The 20804-nt window shown below is 47.3% G+C and overlaps 1 protein-coding gene across 3 annotated transcripts in view; it reads right to left on the bottom strand.

Moving 5' to 3' along the window:
• Positions 1 to 301: 301 nt before the first annotated feature.
• Positions 302 to 20804, bottom strand: part of AFAP1L2 (actin filament associated protein 1 like 2) — a 121317-nt gene continuing 100814 nt past the window's right edge. For 2 of the 3 annotated variants that reach the window (XM_043550933.1, XM_027818747.3), the window contains 12 exons: positions 20248 to 20337; positions 19023 to 19107; positions 17104 to 17208; positions 16051 to 16262; positions 14207 to 14352; positions 13623 to 13734; positions 12219 to 12458; positions 11943 to 12135; positions 8281 to 8445; positions 7002 to 7195; positions 5421 to 5543; positions 436 to 3792 (listed from right to left, as the gene is read on the bottom strand). In XM_043550933.1, the coding sequence (XP_043406868.1) occupies positions 3766 to 3792; positions 5421 to 5543; positions 7002 to 7195; positions 8281 to 8445; positions 11943 to 12135; positions 12219 to 12458; positions 13623 to 13734; positions 14207 to 14352; positions 16051 to 16262; positions 17104 to 17208; positions 19023 to 19107; positions 20248 to 20337 (1692 nt within the window). In that variant the 3' untranslated portion in view covers positions 436 to 3765. Of the gene's footprint in view, positions 3793 to 5420; positions 5544 to 7001; positions 7196 to 8280; positions 8446 to 11942; positions 12136 to 12218; positions 12459 to 13622; positions 13735 to 14206; positions 14353 to 16050; positions 16263 to 17103; positions 17209 to 19022; positions 19108 to 20247; positions 20338 to 20804 lie in introns of all 3 variants that reach the window. The other variant, XM_027818748.3, reaches the window with a different exon arrangement.

Below are 20804 nucleotides of genomic sequence, written 5' to 3'. Positions count from 1 at the left end.
TTCGTGTTGTTGCTGTGATACCAAGCTGACTGTTTCAGGGAGGGGATTTTATATCCACAAAGTGGCGACTCCTTTCTCAGACATACGCAGCAGGCAGCTTACTTAAGAGGATGGGTTTTTTTTCCTTCATTTTGGAGTGCAGTGAAGGCTGGGCTAAGACACACACTTATGACCGATTTTATTTTCCCTCTCTTCCCAAGTGAACCTGTTCCTGTTAGTGTCATTAAGAGCTTGCAGCACAAACAGCATGTCACAAGGCTGCTACCTAGTGGACAACAGGGATGTTAGTTATGTTTTTCCCCTTCTGGGTTTGTGTAAGGCTGTAACACCCGTTACACTTGTGATCAGCTGGGGAGACGGAATGGCCCTGGCTCGTTCCTTTTTAAAAAAAAAAACCACCACCACCAAACCCTGTTTAAAAAAGCAGCCCCCTAATTTAACATATTCAACCTTTATTTAAAAAAAAAAATCTTTAAAGCATCACGGGATGGGTCACAGTTATGCCCAAGAAAACAGCATTGAATTAGGAAGACCATGGCAATGACAGAGGCATTCACTGTTTAACGTTTTGTCGTAGGTAAACAGCATGGGTCAGGACTCACCCAGTTGGTGGACGTGGAAAGTGCTCGATGCTCTCAATCCCCTGATAAGAGTCAGTATTAGATGTAATTCCTAGGAATAGATACACCAGGAGGACCACTCTGCAGCAACAGGGCATGGAGGATCAGGCAGCTGTTCTTCCAGCTCTGTCTACAAGTAAGAGGGTTTCCTCCACCATGTCAGGAGAAGGGTGTGGGGTGGACAGGGCAGGATGCAATGACATGCTAAAGTGAAGCTTTCATGTTATAGCAAAGGGGGGCGGGGGTGACATGGTAAGGCTCTCATGGGACAGGAAATGCATGATGGGTAGAAAATGAAAGTTTGGTGGGGCCAATACCCCCACCTGTGTTGAGGGGAGAGAAACCTGGATTTTTGTGAGACCCTCCACCACAGTTGTGTCTTTGTCTAGGTTACATTTCTGAACGTAGCAGAGACCAGTGCTAGGGAGAGAGAGGTTTGTGAACGCACTCCTTGTTCTCCAAGGCCTTGAGTCAGCAACGTTTGTGTTTAGGGGCAGACTTTCAAAGGCAAACCTGGCATTTGATGCCGAACTAACTGCCCTGTCTTGCCTTGCAGAATCTCCCCTGACAGGCTTTGCCGAGTCAGGGCCCTAATGCGTTCTTCCCAAGATGGTCAAGGGAAAGTACTGAAGGAAAAGCAGCTAACCACCACTGTATGGCTAGTGAAGAGATGAGGCTTTTTTAAAAAATAAAAAACAACAATGGGAGGAGGGCTGGGTATAAATTGTGGAGCTGGCCTTCATTGGTTCCCTTTGCATTTAATCTCCCCCTCTGGCATAGAGAGTCAGTTTCAAGGTGACTTGTGGGTGTTAATTCTTTGAAGCTGCATAAGAACCTTGTTAAATAGCTGGATCCAATGAGCCTAATACAGCAGAACCCCTTTTACCTGATCTAACTGGGAGTGGGGCCAGATTGGCTAATCAAAAAGCCAGAGAATAGGAAAGTGGGATGCTGCGCCTCCACCTAGTGGCCACTGGCGGGATTGCCTGCTTCTGGCCCTGGTGGTTCAATTAATGCTGAAGGCTAAACAGTGGAGTGAGTCAGCCTTGTAGTTCCTTGTCCAACCCTTGTGAGTTAATTGCACCACAGAGGAGCTGCTGACCATGCAAAGTGTTAAAGGCTGAGATCACACTTGGTCTTGGAGAAACACCAGGGCTGAGGAAATCTGTCAGCATCCCCTCTTAGAGCTCCTTGCCTGCTGGGCTGGTGAGCGTGCAGAAGGCCATGCTGTGGTATCGGCTGCAGAGTCTGCCCCCCGTGCTGGAGCATCCCTAGGGATCCAGTCCTGTGGCGCTGAGAGCTGCCGTGGCAGGAAGTGTCCTTTGGTACGGCAGCCTGCAGAACCAGGGGCTCCAGAAAAGCTAATCCAACCTAGCTGGATAGTGAAGGAGCCTGCCAGTTCCACAGGCTAGGAGGGGGGGGGCCCTGTCCCCAGGACCCCAGCAGTGTTGGTGAGCTGATTATTTCATCTCCCCTCCTGTTTAAATGTCTAACTTTAGAAGAGCAAAATCAATGAGCAACAATTACTATTGGAAAGTGTGGGTGGGTGGGACTCAGTCCTTGCCAACCAGGCTTCCAACTCCAGGGTCCATTTTTCAGTTGTAAAAATTCTTTAACACCAGACAGGGTTTTATAGAAACTTCTGCTGACTCCTCAAATACAGCTAGATTCACAGTTACAGCAATGCGGTGTAAAGTCCAATGGCAGCTATGGAAGCCAGAAGAATCAGGCCTCTGTTCTGGCTGTTACCTCATCTCAGGTAGGTTGCCAATTTTGGTTGGCCTTAATCCTGGAGGTTTCATCACATGACAGTCTTTTATTCTTGAGGACTCCAGGGCAAGCCTGGAGGGTTGGCGATGCTGCAGCTAAGCCTGTCCCATGAGCAGGGCATTAGTGTAGGGGGGTCTCTCTCACAGGACACGTCTGTATATGCTGTAGAATATTGGGGCTATAATACAATGTGTGTACTACACACACATAAGAACCACTTGCTTTCAGTCAGAACTGCAACCTCTTTCTCTACAAAGATGGGCCAGGGCAGCACTATTCCGAGTTAGGCCCAGATGTGAAAACCAATAATGAGGGAAATGTATGTGTGGTTGGGCGGGGGGTGGGTGTTATTTCCCTTCATCCCCTATGGGTCAGCCCTGCAATTTGGCTCTGGCTCCAGCAACCCAAAGCTACATAATTTGAAGGGCGGGGAGGTTGCATGCTACTCCCTCATTTTGTAACAAACATTGCTATTAGACCCTCACAGGTAACCTCCAACACTATCCTATTGTTCTCAGGTGAGGCTCTGGCTCTTTGACAATCCTCACCATTTTCATAAAGCGAGATAAATTCAATCTCCTAGCAACAACTTTTGGGCATATCCCTTTGAACTAGGCTCCCACGCTCCAAAACCTGCCCCTTTACTTACAGACAGACAGACAATTAAGCAGGTATCATCCTTGTATTCTGGCACATGAAAGGCTGGGGAAATGATTCTGAGCAGTTGAGGTGGCTACATGGTTCGTATCACTGACAGTTACTCCAGGACTTGACTTGTACTTGGATAAGGGGTACTCTTAGCTCCCCCTCGCTTCCTTCTAACGCACCTTGACTTCCTATGCCTGGCTAATGCTGCTTCCCCATTCCATAGTGCAGGTTTCACTTCTCAGCAGAACGGGTTTTTCCCTACTTCTGCGTGGCCACCTTCCTGAGCCACACTGGCTGGGAGTGACGGTTGAGTATAGGAAGCACAGGCCTGTAAAGACAAGCACCACATCGCCCTCTCACTCTGCTACAAGGGGAGATATCACTAATAAAGAAACATTAATAATGCAATGATAGAACTTCAAAGTAGACATATGCAAACCAGCCCTCTGTACAGTAACAGTCTTGTTTACATCAATCAGGGTAGGAGGCTGATTCCAAGACTTGCCATTTGTGTTATTCTCAGCTGTGCCACGGGAATGGGCAGGATGGTTTTTGATGATCACAGATTGTCCCACGGCTTTTGACTGAGCAAGTGGCCCAGGGTGGTGATAGAGGACAGGATGGCTTGCCGCTCTAGCCTGGCCCTTCGCCTAAAAATGACTGAATCCTCTGGTCCAGGTATAGGCAATTCCAGTCTTTGTAGTCCATCCTTGAAAATGTAGTCATCCTAACTGGTTCCTTTTTTCTCCCATTCCTGCCAAAAAACAACACCACAAACCTCTGTGAAGACAATTCTGTCCCACGTGCTCCAGAAAGGAATCCAATAGCATTAGTCTTTGCGTAAGTGAATTTGTATCCTATAATCATTCATTCCTCCACCTACAGTTTCAAGCTCACTCAGCCAGTATTCTGAGGGGTTAAGATATTTCAGTGGTACCACTCACAGGCCACAGCACTGTAGCCACATAAGATGCCAGGGACTTCTACACCCAGACATGTTTGTAACCTAAAGTAGACAGTAACTACACCCGCAGTTAGGGACCAGGCCTGAGAGAGAGCATATTGCACTGAAAAGGAGATGAGCATTCGTGAAAGGAGTTTTAAGAAGGGTGTGACGGCAGCTCAGCTAGTTTCGTAGCTTTTCCAGATAGGTGTTGTGTGATAAAAGGCACTAATGTGGCCCTAAGGGGCAGAGTCTGATTGGGACATTTTACGTGTCCATCTGCGATAGGACAGAGAATATGGAGTACGGGGGGGGGACCCAAAGGGAAAGATACATGGGTCCCTACCACACACAGCTCACCATCTCACTTTAGTTGGATAGGCCTCAGTGCTCACAACTGGATACTAATTGTGGGTACCCAGCATATGACTATTTCAAAGGCGCGTGATCTAGCTGTGAGGAGCCCCCACCCATGAACACTGGGCCTTGTTTAGGGCTCTCAAGTTGGGCACCCAAAAAAAAAAAAATCACAAGTCACTTCTGAAAACATAGGCCATCATAAATACAACCTAGTGTTCGTATGTTTGCAGTGTTGGGTGCAGGATACTAGCGAGACAAGGTAGATGAGGTAATATCTTTTACTGGACCAACTTCTGTTGGTGAGAGAGACACGCTTTCAAACTACACCAACCTGAAGAAGAACTCTGTAGCTTGAAAGCTTGTCTCTGTCACCAAGAGAAGTTAGTCCAGTAAAAGGTATTACCCTACCCACCTAGTGTCTCAAGTGTTTGTATGGCCCTCTGCTTAACAGAGGCCACCAAGTAGCACACCCGCCCTTTTACAAAAGTGCCCACTGAGGCTGAGAGGGGTTAAGTTGCTGTCTGAAGGTCACGCAGTGAGTGGAGCTGGGAAACTGCTCCTGTCTTGTGTCCTACGCATACAGCATGACCTGTCTTCACCTTCCCTCACTGTGCTTCAAAGATTAGGCAAGTTTCTGAAGAAGGGTGTGTTCGACAGATTGATTTTTAATGCTTGGGTTGTTACATTGTGGTGCCTTTAGCATGTCCAATACTGCTCAGCTCAGTGTGGGTGTGTAAAGACAGAGAGTGTTCTAAGAGCCATAGCCAGGAAGTTAAATTGCAGTTAGAAGATGAAGGTGCCTGTCCAGATGCAGACACCCACCAAGGCAAAACCATTACCAAGGCTAATCAGCTCTGAGCAACAGACCAAGGCACAGAAGAATGGTTCTCATTCCTGCCCGTCACAGGTCAATCGCAGTCTGCAGCCACTTTCCAGTGCTGAGAAGGCAAGACTGGAAGCAAAGGATTTTGAAAGAAGAGAATGGAACCGAATGATGCACACAGAGTTCAATGACAGCTGAGCATACGCATCTGTTCCAAGGGGATTCGTTTTGCTCCCCACCTTAAACTGGGCCTTACCTTTGCTTTCTGTAGAACCGTCCCTTTTCCTGTAACCATGATGGATAAAGGCCTGTTTTTTAATGCTGTTGCCGAGTTGACCGGGGAGTTCTCTGTGCCACTTGCTGGACTAGCCATTTTTACCTGTATTTACAATAAAAGTAAGTGTTGTGACCATGATGGTTTTGTGTTACTAAACTTGTCCCGTCATTAGTCACCTGCCAGAAAATAGCTAACCACTCTGCTTAACTCTAAGAGCCGATCCATGCTGAGGCATCAACCTAGCAATGAGGCTGAATTGTAGGGGTGCAATTGCAATGGCACGAACATGAGTATCACATCATCAAGAGGCAAACTGGGGATTACACTGTGGCTCTTTGTGGCTCAGTTCTTCAAGGGTGAGTCCCAATAGGTCTTTTTGGTCCGTAATTTCTATATTTATCAACCAAGTACACTGCAGGCTACCATGTTGTTTGGCTTCAGCCATCAATACGGACAAAGGTTACAAGAAGGGATGGACACAAGGTTCAAAGTTTGGATCTAATGAGCTTAGGTAGTTACTGGCCATCATTAGTGTAGTATCTCAGCACGCCTCACGCTCTTTAATGCATCTTTTCTCACAATACCACTGCGAGGCAGGGCAGTGCTATTATCACCAATTTGCAGATGGGGAACTGAGGCACAGACACACTCAGACCCAGAGCCTCAAAAAGTATTTAGGCACCTAGCTCCCCTTTGAAATCAGTGGGTTAGTCAATGGGTACCTAAATACCTTTGTGGGTCTGGGCCTAAGTGAGTTGCCTACAGTCACGCACACAGAGGCAACGCAACAGTGTGTGGGGGGCACAATTTAAAGTTTTGGCCATCCCCTGAACAGCTTGTGTCACACTCCCTCCCTCACCCCCAGTCTTCCCTTCCAGAAAGCAATGGTCCCTCCCTGCAGCACCCAGCTGTTGCACCTGCCTCTCCCTGTGGAGGGGGGGGGGGGCGGTGTAGTGCAGCTCACCTGGCCCCCAAAGTCACATGACTGGCTCAGCTCCGCCAGTTGCCGTGCAGGAAGGGGGACCAAGCAGGCTGACTCTGAGTCATGCAGGAGTGGTCCTGCCCCAAGCCCCTGGAGGCGAGGTGGTTTCCAGCCATGGCTTCCAAGGTCCCCCGGCTGGGGGATCCTACACATTAGCCACCCCTGGCCCTGGTAAAATTCCCCCAGGTCCCTGTGCGAGACCTGAACAAACACCAGGGCAGGCGCCTGGCTCCATAGGCTTGTGGTGACCCCAGGGTGACCCTGTTTCCCCCTCACCTCCATATACACACATGTCACCTCTCCATGCACAAAGCCTGTGGCAGAGCAGAGAATTAAACTCAGGTCTCCCCAGGGCCCAGCTAGCACCTTTCATCTCTCCTTATCCACAGTGCAGAAGTGGCAGGATCTGGGCTTCAGGTTTGGGCCCATCCCTATTTGTGAGGCTGCAATCCTGAGATTATCTAGTAGTAGCTACCACAGGGGAGATGTAAAGCACTTCAATTCCCCAGAGCCAGGCCTTGATTAGCAACTCCCTGCCACTTGGCTGGGAAACAGCAGCTGTTTAGCGCGGCACATACTTTGGGGCTTGCGTTCTCCAGGTGTGTGGTGTCCACAGCTGTGCCAAGTGTCACCGGGCCAGACTCTGCTTTCTTCAGGTTCTCTTTCACTTCCACAATGCTCAGTTCCAGGTCAACCCTCCTGCTCTCTTTCTTTTTGCACTCCTCGTCTATTTCCTTCAGCTTCTGCTCCACATTAGCCACCAGGCTGCTATCTGCAGAGGGAAGACGAAATAAATACACGCACCCAGCTGAGCCAGGGCACCATGAGGATAACTGCACTCACAGATCTCCCGTGCATATGCTGCTTTTCTCAGGCAAGACTCAGACGCTCAGTGGATTTCATGCATTTGTCAGCAGACAGAGTGTAAAAGGGCAATTACCTGCATACCAACCCTTGAAGGCTCTATTGTTAGAGGAGGATCTCGGTAATTGTCCCTCCATAACTGGGATTGGGCAGGTTAGTATGTGTGACGGGAGACTTGCATGACTTGGTGAGGGAGGACTAGTGATCGGAATAAGAACACTAATGACTGTACAGTCCGGTGTCCCTTGTAACACACTGAGTATGGTTATGTCTGCCGGCAGCCTCGTGCCCTGGCCCCAGCCCCTAGTGGGAGCCGTTGTCAGACATGCTCAGCCTGTGTATGCTACAAGGAGTATTCCAAATCGTACGTGACTAACTGCATAGACCCATGATAACGAGTTAGGGGTCCGTCTCCTCCTAGCTCAGATGTGTAGTGAGGGACCAAAACTTAACATTAAATGGTTGGCACTACATCACTAATTCCCAGAGCCTATTCCCACCCCAGTCTAGTCACCATTATGTAAATCAGTGCAGAGTGCTCCGTGGATCTTCGATATCTATGGTACTTAGGTGGCCTCCATCACTGCAATAGCTGAGCGTCTCACACTCTTTAATATAATTATCCTCACAACATCCCTGTGAAGTAGGGCAGTGCTACTATCCCCATTTTACTGATGGGGACCTGAGGCACAGAGAGACCAAGGCCCAGATCCTCAAAGGTATTGAGGCAGCTAACTCCCACTAAAATAGCACTTTAGGCTTAGAGCCTCAAAGGTATTTGCTAAGTGTCTTGCCCAAGGCCAGACAGGAAGTCAGTTTTGGAGCAGTGAATTGAACCTGGGACTCCCAAGTCCTAGGCTAGCACCTGAACCATTGGATACATCCTTCCTCTTCTGCAAAAGCATCATATGCCACTCCTAATGGTCTCTCTGCCAGTGCCTAGGTCTGTTTCAGAACTTGCTCCTTTGAGCTGAAATTTCCCTGGGCTCCTACCTGGACAGCTAGCTAATGTCTCTTTCAGCTCCCGTCTCTCCTTCCGAAGCTGGGTCAGCTGAGACCGGATTTCCTCCTTTTCTTTCTCCAGCCGCTCCTTCTCCTCGGTGTACCGCTTCACCTCAGCCTCCATCCTGTTCTTGCCCAGTTTGGTTTCTACAGGCACTGCAAACACATCAGCAAAGCCAGGCTTAGCCATGGACGAGGCTACAGGGAAAAAGTTTTCAGTGTCTTCATGTATCCATCAAAGCAAAGCAAACCGCTCCAGAAAGTAATACGATCACTTAGGCCTGATATACCACTATGCAGCTTCCGTGAATTAAATCTCATACACCCCTCTGAGATATTGTCTCCATTTTAATGATGGAAAAAACAGTCCAGCCTGGGGGACATTTTTCAGCCAAAAATGTTTTCCAGTTAAAATACAGTTTTGGTGACTCAAAAACATTCCATGAATTCATGTCAGTTTTGCCAAATTGTTTTGGTTTTTAAAAAAATAAAATAAAAAACCCCAAACATTTAGTTTTGGAAACAAACCATGTCAGTTTTTCGGTTGAAAATGAGTGTTTCCACATTTCTTTTTAAAAAAACCCAAAATGTTTAAAAATGGTTGAACTCGAAATGGAATGGTTCAAGTCTGTCGAAACATTTCACTTGACCCACAACATTTTCCCCCAACTTTTCAATGTGTCAAAAATTTCAAATAGTTTTGTTTTCAGTTTGCCCAAAATGATAATCCTCCCACCTCTAAATGTTTGGCTTGCTGGCAGACTGAAAAATCCCTTATTTTCACAGCTCTAAAACAAAAAAGGCAACAGTGGCAGAGCCAGGCTTAGCAATCAGGAGTCCCTGGTTTCCTGTCCTGTGCTTAACTCACTAGGCAACACCATCCACACTGTGACATATTCCAGTCACCCCGGGAGAGCGGGTTCTAGATAGAAAAGTAGTTTAAAGACACAGTTGTATGTGAGCTTTTAAAGGACACCACCAATTTAACAACACTGCTCTGAAAACAAGCCAAGGCCCAGCTGTTCAGGTATTGCTGGTGATTTTGGGAACAGCAGTTGCTGAATGCTCAACCTGAATGACCTGAATGGATTTTTTCAAAAAGCGCTGAGTTCCCATCCTCTGGAAAATCAGGCTTCTTGGAGGTGACTCACATCAGGCACCCTCAAACTGCAGCACCCAAAATCTCGAGTGACTTCTGAAAGTCTTGGCTCGAAAGTTTGTAGACCCACGACTCCACGGCTTCTAAAGTCAGCTCATCTTAATTGAGGAGCAGCACCACACCGTCATCCGGGGTATGCAAATTTGGAGGGGCGTGGGAAGAGAGGGGGAGAACCAGAATCCTTGTTTTGAAATCTTAACCCTGGTGATTTGGGGGCGGTCAGGGCAAGGAGGAGGACTGGAGCCGGGTTTACAACAACACGGAAGGAGGTGGCTTCCTAATTCATACACTTAAAGTAGATGTGTTTAGAGGGGCGGGGGGGGGGAGACACCGCAAGGCTCGCCATATGTCTGCTGAGAGTCCCAGAATGTACTTACTCCTCCTGATGGAGTTCCAGCACCTCTGGACACAGTTCATGCTTTGTTCCAGGTCTACATCCCTTAGCTTTTAGGCCCCGATAGGAATAGGCTGTGTCTATCTGTATCTTGAACACAGCATCAGTGTTTAACTTCTGTTGCCGTCTCCCTCCACATCCAAACCATGGCCACATCCTGTCACCCACCATTCTCCCTCCCCACCTCCCTCCGCATTTCCTTTCTGTCCCAGTGGCCAAAGCATTCATCCACATCTCAACTCCTTCTCCTCAGGTCCCTCCATCTGAAACACTACTGACAAAATCCTCTCTCTTTCCCACCACTTCAACCACCCTGTCCCATCTCTGAATTGCTGGCCTTCCATTGCGCTACACATCCAACACAAACATCTTCTCCTTGCCTTCAAGGCCCTACAACACGCAGCTTCTGCCTATATCTGTGACCTGGCCTCCTCCTGCTCTCCCTTTACCTCTCCTCACTCCACCAATGCCACCAGGTCCCCTTCATTGTCTTCTCTCACATCTGACTTCATGCGGCACCTTACGCATGGAAGCCCTTCCCCAAACCATCTGCCAAACCACCTCCATCTAACCAATCTGTCTTCTCACTTCTTCCCTCACCCCGGGAGATGTGGGGAGGAGGCTAGATCACCACTGAGCTCTCATGTCTTACTGAATAACCATATGAGCTTATTATGGTTCCCCTTCCTCTGCTCCTCCCCACTTCTGTTGTCTGTTTAGGTCTTGCACTTGATGTATCCTGCTAGGGAATGTGTCTTTGCTTCTTTCATGAGAGGCCAACCCCATTTTAGGCCACTCAGAAAGTGCTATGAATACATGAAACAAGTGTCTAAGCCTTTAGCCTTATCCCTTTCAAGAGGCTGTCCACCGCACAGTTTCTTGTAGCAAAGATCCTTTAAGCCCATGTCTGACCAAGAAACCAAGTGAAGAGGCTTCAGACCCCTTTCCTCTTCACTGCCTCTGCTTGGAGGGGTGTGGTTCTCTTTGGGGCATTTACCCAAGCAACAGTAACACTTGTTTGGTCTTCTTGAAAGCAAGATTTATTAAAAAGAGAGAGAAATGCATTATAAAACAAAAGTAACAGTTTCCAGAACAACACTAGATCCAAGCGTCGCAAAAGTGAATCTAGATATGGCCCCCCCAGTTTGGTTACAGTGAAAAGAAAAGACGTTACATAGCATTCTTCCCTCTGACTCTTCCCTCTGTTTTCTGTGTCTCAAGGATCTCCTTTCTGTGCCCAGGATCTGCTTTGCAAGCCCCTTTTTCATGGTCTGTGTCAATCCTTTTTAACATTTAGCATCTCTTACAAAATGGTTTTAGCCAGTTGCTGTGGTTTATCATCATCATACTAGACAGCTCCCACCCACGACCCCCTCTGAGGAAGTCGTCATCCTGTCTCAAAGGCAATATCCATTGAATGCTTCACAGTTATTCTCTCTTATTCCCATTGTCCCTGGGAAACTAATCTGGGGGAGGGATTCCTGGTCTCTTTTGCCTTTCCAGAAGGCTGGTTGGAAGCTGTGTGTCCACTTGAAAGCAGACTCATTTCACCTTTGTATCCTCCCTCTCCCCTGCTTTAAGTAGAGGTGTTAATTTTGAGACCAAGCTGACATCTCCCACAAAGTCAGTCTGCATTTTTGCCCTTACCACTGCCTCTTGCCAAGCCTTCTGCTTTACAGTATCGACACAAGCCAGAGCCAGCATTGCAAGCGTCCACTGCAGACCCACTTTACGGATTTGGCCCAGCTTGGCATTGTGTGTCCCAAACTCATCAGCAAGCACATTTCATTCCTTCTTTTGCCCCCCTGGCATGCTTGGACCTTTGGAGCCACAGCTGAGGTCACCAAGCAGATGAGCCATTTCGCCGTAGACAGAGGGAGGAAAAGCAGAGATCCTGGCTGAAATGGCTGCACAAAAGTTTGGGCACTCCCCAGTGCCCTGCAGGGTGCGGCCCTTACTCACCACTAGCAGATGAAAAACCACCATAAGATCAGCCAAGTGCAGAAAACTTTCAATTCTAGCAGTCAGATAAGTGGTGGACTTTGCGCACCCATCCACCATTCCCTTTGGCGGCATAGTTATGTCGTCTAGTGGACCCACCTGTATTTGCCACCTTGGGCCATTCCACTTTCTCTCTGGGTGCCGACGCTAACTGCAGACTGGCTGTGACTGTTGGGGTGGCTTTGATCTCAGGACTGCTCTGGGGGAAGGTGATTTTCTGCTGCTGCATCTGGATTTTGACGGTGGTTGTCTGTGATGGTGACTCTTCCAGCTCCGTCTTCTCCTGAAGTGTCTGTTGAGAGAAAAATGTTAGGAATGAATTGGCAGTAGGGACTAATCAACTGATGACCTCTGTCACTGCAGTCGTTACAGCACCTGGTCTGGGATTTCCATTGACTTTCTACAGGTCTCTGCTTCCTTAGCCAATAGAGTTGTTTCTGATACATTGTCCATTGTGGCCTGACTGCTGGCACTGTCCACAGATGGGGAGAGTGGAGGTGACGGCTGTGTCGGTTTCCTGCCAGTGGAGTGCAGGAAGGATTTAACCGGTGTGAGGTCTAGGTACACTTTGTCTTGGTCCAGTTCGTCTTTGCTTTCACTTTGGGGTGTTTCTTCCTGCAAAAGAGAAAGTATAATCTGAAAAGAATCCTGACTAATCCCTGCTGGCAGGCACAATCTCAGTCTCATGCTAGGAAACAACAAGGTTGACTTGGATGATTTGGGGGGTAACATTTACATAAGCACCTATGTGATTGAGAAGTCTAAGGCCCAAAGTCGCATTGAAAGCCAGTGGATTTAGGACTCCTCATAGGATTTAGGTGCCTTTGAAAATGTTGCCCTCTCTCTCTGTATTTTTCAAATGAATTGAATGATAGGCCAACACTTTTTTTGCTGAGACCCGCAGTGAACGAAAACCAATTTGTTATCATCCTCAGGCCAGGTCTATTATGGGAAGGAGCAAGACAAATTGCTTCACGCTGCCCATCCTAAGTAAAGGGCCACTGTTCATGTAAGAGTCAGTTTTCATTGTCCGTGGCCATTCCAACAGTTGCAATGATGTGTTGGTCAAGGTTCCGGACTGAGACCACCAGCCTATTTCACTCATACCGGTGAACAGCTGTTAACTGGCAACGATTTTCAACCACGACCCTTCTGGGCTGAATTCAAAGAAGCAAACCAGACAGGAAAGACTCTGTATTCCACTAACAATCCCCTAAGCCATGCGAGTCCAAGTTATTGCTTTTGAATAAACAAGCTAGGTAAGCAGATAGGCACACTCCGCAGGGAAGAAAGGGGAATTTTCCTGAAAGATTTAGCAAATTTCTGGGTGGTTTTCCCAGGGAGCAAAGGGCGTTTGACTTTCAGTGGATGCTTGAAAAGATCTCCCCTTGCATTGCTGAAGAAAGCCTTGGCTGTTCAGTGAGAAATCTCTACCTTTATAATGAGAGGTATCTGCAATTCAAGCAGCCTTTATCCTTTAGCCCTGAAGTATTTTGCTGCCCTGCTAGCCAAATATCCATGCGTGAGACTGTCTTCAGCAGACCATAGCTACAAAGCTGCCATCTAGAGACCACGGGGTTCAATGCAATTACTTGTCTAAGAGTCTGAGTGCTCTCTAAGGATTCCCCCACCCCACCCCCTGGGGTATTCATTGGGCAGATCGGCATCACCCCGAATCACAACAGCTTTAAAGCGACTCTCATTCTTTCAGCTGCTCTGAGAAAAGGGATAAGCAAATGGCCCAACTAGCAGAAGGCTGCTGCCATTGTAAAGCCGTACCATGGTCTCCTCCGGCGGGTCCACGTCATCGTAGAGTTCCTCCTCCTGGGTCCTTATCTTGGGCAGGTTATCGATATAGGTGTTGGGCTCACAGCACTTCCTTTGCATTAAGCTGTAAATACCCAAGGCAACATGCTTTCAAAAGCTGCAGGTGCCCCCCGTGTTCCCACCCATGGCTGGGAAACGACATTTGCAATGGAGCCTCCAGCCCCACCCCTACACACCGGGTCTTCCAGTCTGCCCTCCACACTGACTCCACAGCCAGGGTATCCTCTGTGGCAGAGGTAGGGTTTGCTCCTTTGTGCAATTTACAGTCTCCTTGCCTCAGTCCCGCTTGTGAGTGACAATGGAGGAGAATGAGCACCACACTGCCTTCCCGATTGCCCAGCTAGGTGTCTCAAGCTGAGCATCAGGAGAATGTGATCTGCTGCTCTTCTTTTGAGATCAAGTGCATCATGCATCACACAGCCAACCACCCGCTGAGGGCCGGACTCCATTCTCTTACCTGTTCCCCATCACCAGCTACAGCTGCCTAGAAGATCAAGGAATTTTTCAGAGCCAAAAATGCTGCCACTGTGACTTACAAGAAGGAATTCTTTGCAGCACTCACGATGCAGGAAATCCTGTCAGCATCGACATAATCATAGGTGAATTCTTCTGGGTCCTTTTTCGAGCCTGACTCTGATAAGAGGAGGCCCAGCCAATGGCCCATTTCCTCAGAAGACTTGGCCTACAACATAGCCAAAGAAACAGATTTTTATGGCTGTAAAGAGAGCAGTTTCCAAGATGCTTAATATGGTTCAGATGGGAAGGTAAATTGCAGATTTACTTGGGTCTGTTAGGGTAAATAAACTGCAATGCTTTGACATTAATCAAATTGACAAGGATTAAGGTCCCACACGTAGACTTTATAGTTAAATTTATATTTTAAACTAGAGTATTTCTAAAAGTAATTCCTCTTTTACCTCCCTGCCAAGACCAGGGCTCTAAGTTTTCCCTGTTACAGTGGAGGAGATCTCAGCTGCCTATAACCCTACCCCGGCTGGAGTCTTTCAAGCAATCGAATTTTGCCAAGGAAAGACTGAATTTTCAATCTTTGACCAGTAGAGGACAGGACTTTCAAGATTGCTATTATTAGGAGACCTGCACAAACTTGAATAATGAAATCTGCAGGGTCTCTGAACATGACAAGTTTCAAGAGAACTGAGGCTGATTTATGGGTCTGAATCAAAACCCTGTGTCCAAACATCCACTGACCATTTTCCAAGTGCATGGGAGGTTTGAAATCTATACCCCAATCCAGATCAGACTTTGCAATAAGGCCCATGTCTTTGTAATGAGACACACTGAAACCCTCAATGTTCACCAACAGCTCGAGCCACAGTTCATTGTTTGGAGTGTTCTCAGTCCAGATAGGAATTTTGCGACTTGAGACCATCTCTAATGGAGAACCCTGTGGAACGCCTGGGTTCAGATGGCTTCCATCTGAAACACTGCAAAACTAGGCTTGAACCCCAATATTTCAAAGAAACAAAGCAAAACTTGGGGGGGTGGGGGGTGGGAGAGAGAACTCATGTGAATCAAAACTGGATAAAGTTTGCAATAAAGTTTGCACAGGCCCCTGTTGTTAAAAGTCACCGGGTCTTGTATAACCCTAAAATTAAGCAGATTTTTGTTAAATCAGGCAAAATGTGGAATCGATATTTTGGAATCAATTCTTCCTCCCCCTCCCAGTCCAGTAAAATTAGTGCAATGTTCTAGTACTGCCTGGAAACCAACCAGTCAGCTTGGACCTTGACTGTGACACTCTGATGAAGTTTAGTTTCTCCCATTTACAAACTGCTGTTATTTTTTCAAGCACCTCTTTAGCTTTTAAATCTGCCAGCAGACATATGGTCTATGATTTACTGGGCACCTCAGACATACAGCGATCGGTCGGCTAAACAAAACACCTTCAGACCTTGTAGCAGTCATTTCAAGCCTGTTGTTTAGCTATAAATATTCCACCCACTGGAAAACACAGGAAATTGCTCACATTGTCCTCCTCCTACTCCAGTCATGCTGATGTCAGAGGAAACTAAGATTAGAGATAAACAGTCCAGGATACAGTCAAGTGAAAGTAGCAGATATGAATAGATTTACTTGTGCTTTCTGGGCCAGAACCTAACTGGTGTAAGTGAATGGCAAGTCAATGGAGTTACACCAATTTATGCCAGCTGAGATCCTGGCCTTTTAAGATTAGTGTTCTTCATAATATGAAGAAGGTCTATTTCCAGTTACCAGCAGTCCTGGAGACTTAACATTTTATCTGCGGCTAAAGAGAGTTACTTCTGAGAATGTTACTCAGCTGAGTTTACCCTGCAGGGCGGTAGGAATTTTTATGGCTACCTTCCCGACAGTTTCCTAGGAGAAACAGAGGCCACCATACCTCTAATTTGGCTAGTTCTTCCCCACTGTGCAGAATACGGAAAGAATAGAGATGGTCAGGGGTGGGGTCTGGAATAATTTCACAGCCCACCAGACTCAGAGGTTGCTGTGCAGATTTACTTCTGTTCTTGTCCTGGTAGAAATGAAGGTGACCATTTTTTATGTGACACCAACGGGATCTCCACTGGCTGTTCACGAGTATGTTCAGGTAACCTGCAAGCAAGCACATGCTGGCTTAGTAACATCTTCCACCACATTGGGACGTAGGCTTGGGAATCACATGCACATTTGAAGCCTCCATTGGGCCAGTATGTCAACAGAGACGTGTCTGGTTCTCAGCTTGCTGGTTTAAAAGGCAGAGGGCTCACTACACATAGGTTAACTGTAAAGGTTTGGAGCCAAATTTTGCTGTGACATGCATCCTGGGTGGAAAACTGGTCACACTTTTACCTTCAGAATTCAGGTTAGGTTCAGAGCAGCAAACAACTGTGGATGCTTAGGCTATGTCTCCACTTAAACTGCTGGACCACTGCAGCGCTTCAGCATAGACATTCCCTACAGCGACAGGAGGGGTTCTCCCATTGCTGTAGTTAATATACCTCCCTGAGAGGTGGTAGCTAGGTCAACAGAAGAATTATTCCATCAACCTGGCATTGCCTACACCAGAGTAGGTCAGCTAACTACGTTACTCAGGGATTGTAGATTTTTCACACCCAAGAGACATAGCTATGCCAATGGAAGCTTTCTGTGTAGACCTGCCCTTAGTCAAAGCTTATGCAAAACTATGGAGCCCTGTTCACCCAAAGCTTTAAATCCCACACAAACCTCTCCTTGTTGGGTGCTCAGGAACCCTATGTCTTATGTTGCTTTCTGGGGAGGGAAGCACAGAGGCCTTCTACGTCTATCTCTGATGTTTTCAGGGGCTGATGGCTGATTGGCAACTCATCCTTCATGCTGCTATCTGCTCTTGTGAGCACAATTATCTTAAGGGTGCTAGGCTGAAAATACAAAATTGTGGGTTCTCTTTCATGGTAACATCCTTCTGGTCGCTTACTGGAAGTTTCTAGTGCCCTCTCTGGACTCTCCAATGTGCTGGATTTTTTTCTCCCGAGGTTCATCAGGTTGCTCAGTTTAAGGCCAGTCGTACCCTTCTTCTTGACTAACAAAAACAGAGAGAAATGTACAGTATGTAAGTCATGCTATTGGAGCTACAGACAAACCATGTTACCTGCTGTTAAAGCGACACATAAGATTCTCATTCCAAACTAGCTGGCGGGCATATTTTTTAAAATCTAGAATGCCTAGCAGTGAATGCCAAAAATGAGTCAATAGTAAACAAACACATCACTCATAAACAACACAGTCTGTGCATACCAACGGGTACTCTAATTTGTACACAACATGCAGGATGTGCTCTAAGGGCCACATTTGGTATTTCTGTGCTCTCCCTGCCCGTGTAGCATCTGAGCTCCTCGCAATCTTTCTTTTTTTAATGTATTTATCCTCACAACACCCCTGTGAGGCAGGGCTCAGCTATAAAATTCCAGGGAGACTAAGGGTCAGATTTTTCAAAGTATTTAAATGCCTAAAGATGCCGATAGGCACCAAGCGAGGTTTTCAAAAGCACCTAGGGTGTCTGAATCCCATTAACTGCAACAGGAGTTAGGGGATTTTCAAAAACGCCTAGGTACCTAACTGCCTCTTTAGGCACTTACACAGCACAGGAAGTCTGGCAGAGCTGGACCCAGGTCTCAAAGTCCCAGTCTAACATCCTTATTATTGGTATAACTGCAGTGCTAGGAGCTCCAGTCACAGGCCAGGACCCCGCTGTTAGGGATACGATTTTGTCCCAGTCAAAGTTTGCATAAGCCACACAGCATCATGGTAAAAAAGAGTCAATTTCACCCTAGGTCCATGGCAACCTTGTGGACCCAGCTGCCGTGCATTACTAGTTAGTTTTGCTTGCTTTGGTCTAGTCCTCTCTGAAATGGGAGTAGATCAAAGTGAATGAACATTTAATCACTGCTTGAATTATGGGGGTGGCTGCCCCTGACTCCAGCCCCTCCTATCCTGCAGACCCATCTCCCCAGTGCGGAGCTCCTAGAAGGGCAGGGTTGGTCTATGTTCCCCTCAGCCTCCCAGGTCTTTTTGTGGTTATAGTTCCTGTTCTCTTCCTTCTTTCCCCCTTTCCCCTCTCCCTCCTACTCCCCTCTGACCCTGGTTCACCCAATCTCTGACCACCCCCCACCTACAGCTCACCCAATCTCCAACCCCCTTCTCTGCCAGCCCACCCGACCCTCTCTCCCATCTCTCTCCCCAGCCCGTCACGGGAGGAGTGGTCAGGACAGGATGCAGCAGTGGTGACCACCACGACAGAATCGTCTCCCACCCCCTTGTGCTAGGGGCTGGACACTGCTAGCCCTAACCACTTGATCATCCTTCCTTTCCATCTGTCCCTGAAAAAAATGGAAGTTAATGTGTCTACAGTTTTCACCAGCTGTCAGATCAGTTTGGGGTCCACTGTGAGTGCAATGGGTGGGGCTGGTGATCTGTAATAAGCAGAAACCCATCCAGGCAAGCTTCTCCCCAGTGCAGAGGGTGAACAGGTGAACCTGCTCTCCGATCACTTGGAGGCCAATTAGTTCCCCCTGCCCCACCCAGAAAGCAGATTGAGGGCATTAGATAATCAGGCTGGTGCGCTAAAGAGCCAATTAGTCCATCAGGATAAAGAGACACAGGAAGGAAGTGCTCAGTGGGGTGGGAGGAGCTCAGGCTCACAGAGGCATCAGGTCCTGAGGAGCAGTCTGAAAGCACAGAAGGTATTGTAAATAGACTGTTGCACTGGGGCCGGAGTAGTGGGAACTCTAACACATGGTCCTGTGAACGCACACCCAGTAGAGTCTGTGGTTTCTGTGGGGGTAAGAAGACCACGCAAAGGGGTGTCCTGTTACACCAGACATTGGTTTCTTTTACCATCTTTTGTTTCGCTGGATTCCGGGTGGCCGTCCGTGCTGCTCCCGCTCTCTGATGCCACAGAATGCCTCTCAGACAACTCCGCCTGTCAACGAGGACCAAACATGAGCGCCACGGGGCCAAGGCAATACATTATTAACACCAAGCATTGGCCAAGAATGTCTTTGCTGGCAAAAAAAAAAAAAAAAATCCATGGACTGGGTCTCTAGGCTGGTCAAGGGAAACTTTGGGAAAGTATTGAGATCACTATGGGAACCAGGTGTGGACCTCAGAGAAGGAAGCATGAAAAGTCACATATGTCCTATGTAACAACCCCGGCACATTTGCAAACCCAGGTCTCTAAACGTGTGGGCCCCCTACCTCAGCTGGTTTGGAGCAGTGTAGCTCTGTTAAAATCACTGGAGCTAGCCTATATTGTGTGCTTTTTGGAGACCCATCCATTCCTGTCAGGCATTTAGTTAGAGCCCTTTCCCCTTTAAATTGCAGGCCAAGCTTCTTAAATTTTTATTTTTTTTAATAAATATTTTCCTAAAAGTAAGATGGGATCCATTGCCGCCTCTTTTTGTCCATCTATCCATCCATGCTGTGTCCCTCACCATGGTATCTGGGCACCTACTTGGGTTTATTGTGCTACTGTGATGGCCTAATACTGGAGAATCTCCAGTTCCCCCACTCTCAGATAGTCACCTCTATGCTGCGCCATAGGCTGTTTCTTAAGACTCCCAACATTTATTTGTATTGGAGATGGTTCCAGCCTTCAACGTTTGTATCTGGATCTGAAATGATCAACGTTTGTATCTGGATCTGAAATGATCCAAACTTTTGGAGAGTTTGGATGCAGGCAAATCATTATACTAGGGTCAGGGTAGGAACATAGCTCCTGGCACACTAGGTCAGATGAGTGGTCCATTCCGTCCACTAACATGTCTCCACCAGACACTTCAGTGGAAGGAGCAAGAAACTCTGCAGATGGCCGTTCAGGAATAATAGAGGTTAGCTTATGCCCTCTATGTATATAAAGGAAAATTAATATTGTTCCAATAATGCATCTTTCAGCAGTAAAGCGTGGTTGCATTCATATCAGTCTCAGCCTCCTTCTTGCCCAGATAAAGTTACTGCACTGGTGTAAACTCTCCATGTGTTTTGTTAAAGGAGTTGGCTCTAAAAGAAGGATTTAAAGCATTTTACACATTGAATATCACCTGGCTAAAGATACAAGCTGTACCTTGAGGTAACTAAGACGGTGGGAGTCTGGAATGTATTGATTGCCTTCACCCACTACTTCAGACTGAAGGCCACTGGTCTCTTGGATTACCTGCACAGAGAACAAAGCAGCAAGCTAAAAGAGTTGTTAAAATTACCAGTACTCATAATTTTCAGAGATATGCAGAACATAGGAAGCAAAACTCAACATCATGCCAAAATTCACCTAATGTTAAAAACCTGGACCTCAGACTGGCTTTGTCAAAAGCATCATGAATGCAGGCTCAACATGAATGCAGGCTCAGAGAAACCGGAGCACAGTGACCAAAACCTGGGACCCATTGCAAGCAAAACCAGAATTAGGGTTTGATGTCAAACCCCTGCCCAGCTCAGTTTCGTAGGGTGCAGACATGAATGTAGGTGGAGCAAGCCGTTCTGACAGAATTTCTCTTTGAGGTTTTGGGTTCATGTGGACTGTAAACAGAAAACAAAATTCAGAGGATGCTAGGCACCAGGAGCAAAGTAAGATGACACAATTTGCATCACTGGCCTGGGAACTGAAATCACTAAAGCCAGGTC

Source organism: Chelonia mydas, chromosome 7 (genome assembly GCF_015237465.2).
Source record: "Chelonia mydas isolate rCheMyd1 chromosome 7, rCheMyd1.pri.v2, whole genome shotgun sequence".
Classification (NCBI taxonomy): domain Eukaryota; kingdom Metazoa; phylum Chordata; order Testudines; family Cheloniidae; genus Chelonia; species Chelonia mydas.
This window is presented reverse-complemented; position numbering and strand designations above follow the sequence as displayed.